Source organism: Cajanus cajan, chromosome 2, assembly GCF_000230855.2.
Source record: "Cajanus cajan strain Asha chromosome 2, NIPB_CcT2T_4, whole genome shotgun sequence".
Taxonomy (NCBI): Eukaryota; Viridiplantae; Streptophyta; class Magnoliopsida; order Fabales; family Fabaceae; genus Cajanus; species Cajanus cajan.
This window is the reverse complement of record NC_138518.1, coordinates 60,902,956-60,909,075: the sequence shown is the minus strand read 5'-3', so window position 1 is coordinate 60,909,075 and position 6,120 is coordinate 60,902,956. Positions and strand designations below refer to the sequence as shown.

At 34.7% G+C, this 6,120-nt stretch overlaps 1 protein-coding gene across 1 annotated transcript; it reads right to left on the bottom strand.

The window, feature by feature from the left end:
* Positions 1–223: 223 nt before the first annotated feature.
* On the bottom strand, positions 224–4,090 carry LOC109813135 (transmembrane protein C9orf5 protein). The gene is made up of 2 exons (XM_020377263.3): positions 1,990–4,090; positions 224–701 (listed from the first exon to the last, which is right to left on the bottom strand). The coding sequence occupies exons 1-2, from the start codon at positions 3,853–3,855 to the stop codon at positions 591–593; spliced, it is 1,977 nt and encodes a 658-aa protein (XP_020232852.2). The 5' UTR covers positions 3,856–4,090; the 3' UTR covers positions 224–590.
* Positions 4,091–6,120: the final 2,030 nt, after the last annotated feature.

Genomic DNA, 6,120 nt, shown 5'->3' with positions numbered 1-6,120 from the left:
CTTCCCCTTTGCAGTGGAATAATGCACGACTTACAGTATTTTATTCGGTTCTATTTTTATCTTTGATACAAAACTTTTGCCAACAAAAGGCGTAGTATATAAATGCACGATATTGAGACAGAATACTCGAGTGAATTTTCTGTTCCATTTATCTCCAGTACACTCCATAGTTGCTAAGTAATGCACATAATAGATACAAATAATGATGCTAGTGAAACTCATCTTCATGACCAAATCCACGAATATTGAAGGTGCTACTATATTTCTGGAAAAGCTTTCATGAGACTTTTTCCTTTGGTACAAAGAATAAGGAAATTTGATACAGAATAAAATACAAATACAAATTGTGTACAATTGACAAACACTGCCACCAAGTGAAAATATTTGATGACCCCTAAAATTAATAAAATGACTCAAAAAAAAAAAAAAAAAAAGGGTCCTACTTTTGACATCTAATGATACAGATATAATTGAAAATTTGTGACTATGAGCGACTCAAAAATCTAAAGGCAAAGCTTCATCAACAATGGCAACGAGCATGCAGTTCAACTGCAAACAAATACTTTTTATAGACAGATGTAGAAACTAAGCTAGCTGGCTTTCTGCTTGTCGTTGTCCTTAGGTTCTTGCAAAAGAAATTCAGCATACAAATCTTTCAGTGCAATCATGACAGTAGTTATTAATGGTCCCATGATAGCTCCCTGCAGAACCACACACCCTTCAGTCAATGTAATAATTTTATGGGATACAAGAGGAAAGCATAGAAACTAGGTATCGGATAGACTGAACCAAACATGATATAAAAAAAAGAAATGTTTCAATACCCCTTAGTATCTATGGTTTCATAAATTTTACCTTTTAGTCTTTATAGCTAAAAATATTCAGTTTTAGTCTCTATACATACTATTTGTCTGTTTTAATCCCTGTCGATTATTTGATATAAAAACTAAAAGGTAAAACTTATAAAACTATAGGAACTAAACAAAATAAAAATGATATGTATAGAGACTAAAATAAAATATTTTTAACTATAAGAACTAAAAAGTTTAATTTATGAACTTATAGAAACCAATTCGGTATTTAAACAAAATAAAATAAAATTAAGCCTCTACAACATTGAAATTAAAGCCTCAACAGGAAATTTCAGTCCTGATCCCTTGGATCTGGATTCCTAACTGTTGGGGGATTTGAAGCATTTAATCAATCGAAACCGTTAGATGAAGGTCAGATGACTTTTATTTTATATCGGTCAATTAATGCACATTTGAAAATTGAGATTTGAATCATATAATCTTCAACGAACCGTATTAATTAATGCCTGTGAAAATGTGAATGCATGGAATCCGGATCCTGATCCCCCCAAAAGAGACCAAACTTGAAAGAGAAAACAAAGCCCAAAAGAATCAGACCTACTTTTTATCAATTGAAGTTTACTTGAACGGTTCAATGGATCCCAATTGCGTTTGGCACATTGTTTACAGAAATAGCTAACATAAGTTCAGTTTAGAGAGGACCACATCAACCTAGTAATCACAGTTCAAAGCTTATAACTAGAATTTTAATCAAGTTATATGCGGTAAACCAGTTTTCCTTTTTAAAACAAGAATCTCCAAAAGAAGCAAGTTGACATAAAAAGTTAAAATTAAATACCCTTTTGTTTCCTATAATTAAAAACATTTCATTTTAATTCTTATACATACTATTTTTGTTTTATTTTAGTCTTCATCATCTATTGTTACAGGGACTGAAAGGGAAAGTTTATGAAACTAAAGGAACTAAAAAGAAATAAAAATGATATGTATGGGGACTAAATTGAAATGTTTCTAACTATAGAAACTAAAAATAAAGTTCATGAAATTATAGGGACTAAAAGAGTATGAACAAACAAGGGTGGAAACCTTGAGATTCAGCTAAACATAAACATCAATAGTGAGAGACTGGTGCTTCTATAATCATGAGAAGACTAAATCAAGGAGGGTAAAAATTTACCTCCAGAGCAGATGGGAACAATGTCATTCCCCCAATGATGCTGAGCCCAGTGAGATAGGCACTATTCCCAGGCACATCTTCTAGAATCTCCGATGCACCATAGTCCATGAGAAAAAGGTGAATAATAGACAAGAAAATGGCAATTATGTATCTTCCTTCCAGCACTAGTTGCACTGCTGCTGGAATTGTTGCAAGCCAAGATGGAAATATTGGCAACAAAGGACTAATAAAGGCAAGCACAGTTGACATGTACAAGAAGTGTATTTTGTTCAACCTAAACAAAAGCCAAGTAAGACACCCTTGGAAAAATGCAACCTCAGCAGTGGCCAAAAGTACTCCTGAAATAGCTTTGTCCAAAACCTCAACACATCTGATCCTGGTGGAGTTTGAAATTGGGAGCATGTACATCACTTGCTCTGTCACTCCACCAGACTCCGATGTGATGAGGTAATACAAAACCCAAATGAACACCATCGTCTGAGACACAAAATTGAAAACCTCTGCAGCTCCTGAGATTATGGAATTCGCAATGGAGAACACAAACTTAGTACTGCCTCCAAGAACAGTTCTACTACTAGCAAAAATCTGCTGAAACACATCGACTCCTTTGAAGGCAAAACCTTTGGCCTTCTCAACCAAATCCTCACGAGTGATCACATGCTCCCGCAAAAGCGAATCAACCTCTGTGTAAATCTGGTTCCATTCGCGGTTCTTAACCCGGTTCTTCAAGCTCAAGAACTTATCCGCATAAGGAGAGGGAGTCATCATGGCCTTGGAAGGCGCTGAAGAGTTGCCGGAGCCAGATATCACGAAATGCTTAATGCCAGTGACAAATTCAGTCATGTTATACTGCACAGCCAAGCCATCTATCTGATCAGACACAGTCTCATATATCTTAGTAGTGTAACTATCCACCATCCCAGCAACATCATTCTCATCCATCCATTTCTTCACACCAATCCTCTCAGCATAATTGCTCTCCTCCACATGCAGCTTCAATGATATCACAGCATCCTTTCCCTCAACCCCAATCTTATAAGAGAAGAAAATCACCCCACTCAAAAACCCCACAATCATGCCAACAATAAGCCCAACCGCCACAATAATCTTCAACCTCCTCAATATCCCCCTAGTGAAAAAGGCACTAATTTTACTACGCCTGAAGCTAATGCTCCTGAAGGAAGACAAAGTGTGCATAGTGGAATCAACATTGCTCGAACTAAACATAAACCCTAACCCCAAAAGTGACAGTGCTCCAAACCCACCAAGCCTCTCATAAGCAATAATGAAAACCCCAAACGACACAAGCAAACGAAGCAACTTGGAAAACCCACTTCTTTTCCTTGAAGGGTGAGTCTGCTGAGGCTTTGGTCTTCTCAAAAGGACTCTGAAGGAAGCCTCACGAAGCTCAACGAGTGTGCCAACGAAAACCCTAAACACAGCAACGGGAACAGCGAGGAGGGTTTCGGTGAGACCCAGATGGAGGGGTTCGGACCAAAACGAAACTAGGGTCTGCTGAATGCCTCTGAGAGGGATGGAACACAGTATGGCCCATTGGAGGGGTCTCAGGTACTGTTCCAGAAGCTTCGAGAAGGTGTAAAGGATGAAAATGGCGAAGGCCAGACCCGCGTGGGCCATGGCTATGTAAAGGGCTAGGCGCACTTGTGGGTCGCCGGAAAATGTGTTTTTTCCATCTGGGTCATTGCCGGAGGGCGGATTCGGCGGCGCGTGGGGTTGGGAGGGAAGCGCGTGGGGTTGGGAGGGAGGCGCGTGGGAGGAGGGGTGGCGGGTGGAGGCGGATCGGAACATGTCCTGCCATGCTGGGGTGGTGGAGGTTGATGGGTCGGAGTATGGAACAAGTTCCATGGAGTGATGATGATGACGATGAAATTGATGATTCAGAAGAACATGGAGAGAGAGAGTGTGAGGATTGGTCTTCTTTGCACTGTGTGTGTGTTGTTCTTCCAATTATGAAGTGACAGAAGAGAGAGAGAGAGAGAGGAGACAGCAAAGCATCTCAATGGGTTTTGAGTTTTGACTAACAAGTATGATGAATGGGGGGTGGCTTCATTGCTTTCATTTTTTTTTTGGATTTTTTTTTATTATATTTTTTTGGGTTCTGTGCTTGTGGAACCTGAGGAACATACATGCCATGATTTTAACTAAAACCAGATTGGAAATTTTGTTTCTTTCTATTCAGAAAAACATATTCCTTTGTATAAAGAGTTTAAATGACTGGGATAAGTGTGAAATGATTTATGTTATAAGAAAAATATTCATATTTAGTGTGTTTATGGTTAATACTAAAACAATAAATTATGTTACAGAAGAATTACTCATATTCACTGTGTTTTTTTTAATATGAAAAAGAGAAAAGAAAAAAACTGAATATAACTGCGTGTGTGTTTGTGTTTCTGGATGTGTTTAAGGTTAATTCAGAGAACTAAAAACCTGAATATAACTGCTGTAAAAGATAATTTTATTTAAATTTGGTAGATGACACTGAATTTTGAATCTACTTATTAAACTGAAATACCCCACAAGATGGTAGTAAGATATAAAAAAGGGATCACTTTATAATTGTTTATAATAATATTACAAAGTTCAAAGTATGCGGTTCCTTTTAACCTCTAAAAGGTATATTAAGTTTTTAACAATCACTTTATTATTAGAATCATTTGATGATAGAAAGTTTCTCTTTACTTTCCTAATATCTTTTAATTCTAATTTGGTTATGAGAGTGTTTTGAAAATATTATGTAAAGCTTATTTAATTTGTATTTATAAAAGGGGTTTATAGTTTTGTGTTTTTAATTTCATTTTTGTAATCATTAACAAATTTATTTAAATAAAACATTATTTGATAAATTTATTCTCTTGATTACATTTTTTTTAAAAATTAAACACGTAATCTTACTTTATAAAATTGTGTCTGCTTTCACAACAATATTTTAGTTTTGCCTGTCTCAATTTTTTTTATGCTTATTTATCTGTTTACTAAAAACTCTGAGCTGTCTTTTCTTTCCAACCAAAAGGTTATTAAAAGTACTATTAATTTGTGTGGCCAAGAAAAAACATTATTTATTATTGTGTGTCATAATTAGTGGGCATACATATTTAAGTTAGAATTAAAAGTTTTTCTTACATATGTTTGACGAAGGCTAAATATAATAAAAATGGAATATGAAATGTATTATAATTCTTACACATGAGGTGCAAAAGGTTTCACAGACATATGATATATCTGTCACAAGCAAGAAACTTCGTCACAATTTACAAATTAGTTGCAGACATTAATTCTTCTACGGAGGCATAAATAGTACTCCAATTAGGTATGACATGTGTTACATGTGAAAGCATACATGGCTAACAGAAACTTTACTTTATTTGTAACATGTGACTTATGCACAGATGTGAAAGTCAAAGTGAGTTAACCAGTTCATTTCGGTTATCTCATCACTTTCCAGCTTCGACTTACATAAATTTTAAATGACTTAGTTTAATTTGACATGATTTTTTTATGAGTTATAAAAATCTCAACTCAACTTGATTCATCATAAGATGATAGATTAAGTGAATTGATCACTCATTAATTTTTCAAATAAAAAATGTTAAAAATTTGAGAAAGAATAATAATTTTTATTTAAAAAGTCACATTTTTCTTATCAAATCATTTAATAGTACAAAATAAATTCATGCTTTATGTGAGGAGGACATTCATATACAAATTTCATAACTATTTAAAGGAGGGATCAATATACTTTATCCAATATTTTGGTTTTGTTAAAAATCGTAAAAATTACGAGACATGTGAACATAACTATAAAATTACTTTTCAGTTACCAACTAAGATAATATTAGTTGATAATGGTTATGTCCCTACTACATTATAAGATTTTGTCCCTATTTTTGATGTTGTTGTTGGTAATCAGAATACCAATTATTTAGTTGGTGAGTGTTATCTTTGTCATATTGGCATTGATATTGAAAATCAAATTTAATAGCTTGAACTTGTATTAAGTAGATGACGTGGAATTACTTACTAGTGTTGGAACTAAGAGAGAGCATGATAAGGACGAAAAAAATGAATGTTATTCGATTAGAGGTTGATGGGTAAAATTCTACTTATTTA

Bases quoted from the DNA above. Each gene is read 5' to 3' on its own strand.
- LOC109813135 (XM_020377263.3), bottom strand. From the start codon at position 3,855: ATGGAACTTGTTCCATACTCCGACCCATCAACCTCCACCACCCCAGCA. The intron at 702-1,989 runs GTAAATTTTTAC...GTGGTTCTGCAG, and splicing joins TGTTCCCATCTGCTCTGGAG to GGAGCTATCATGGGACCATT.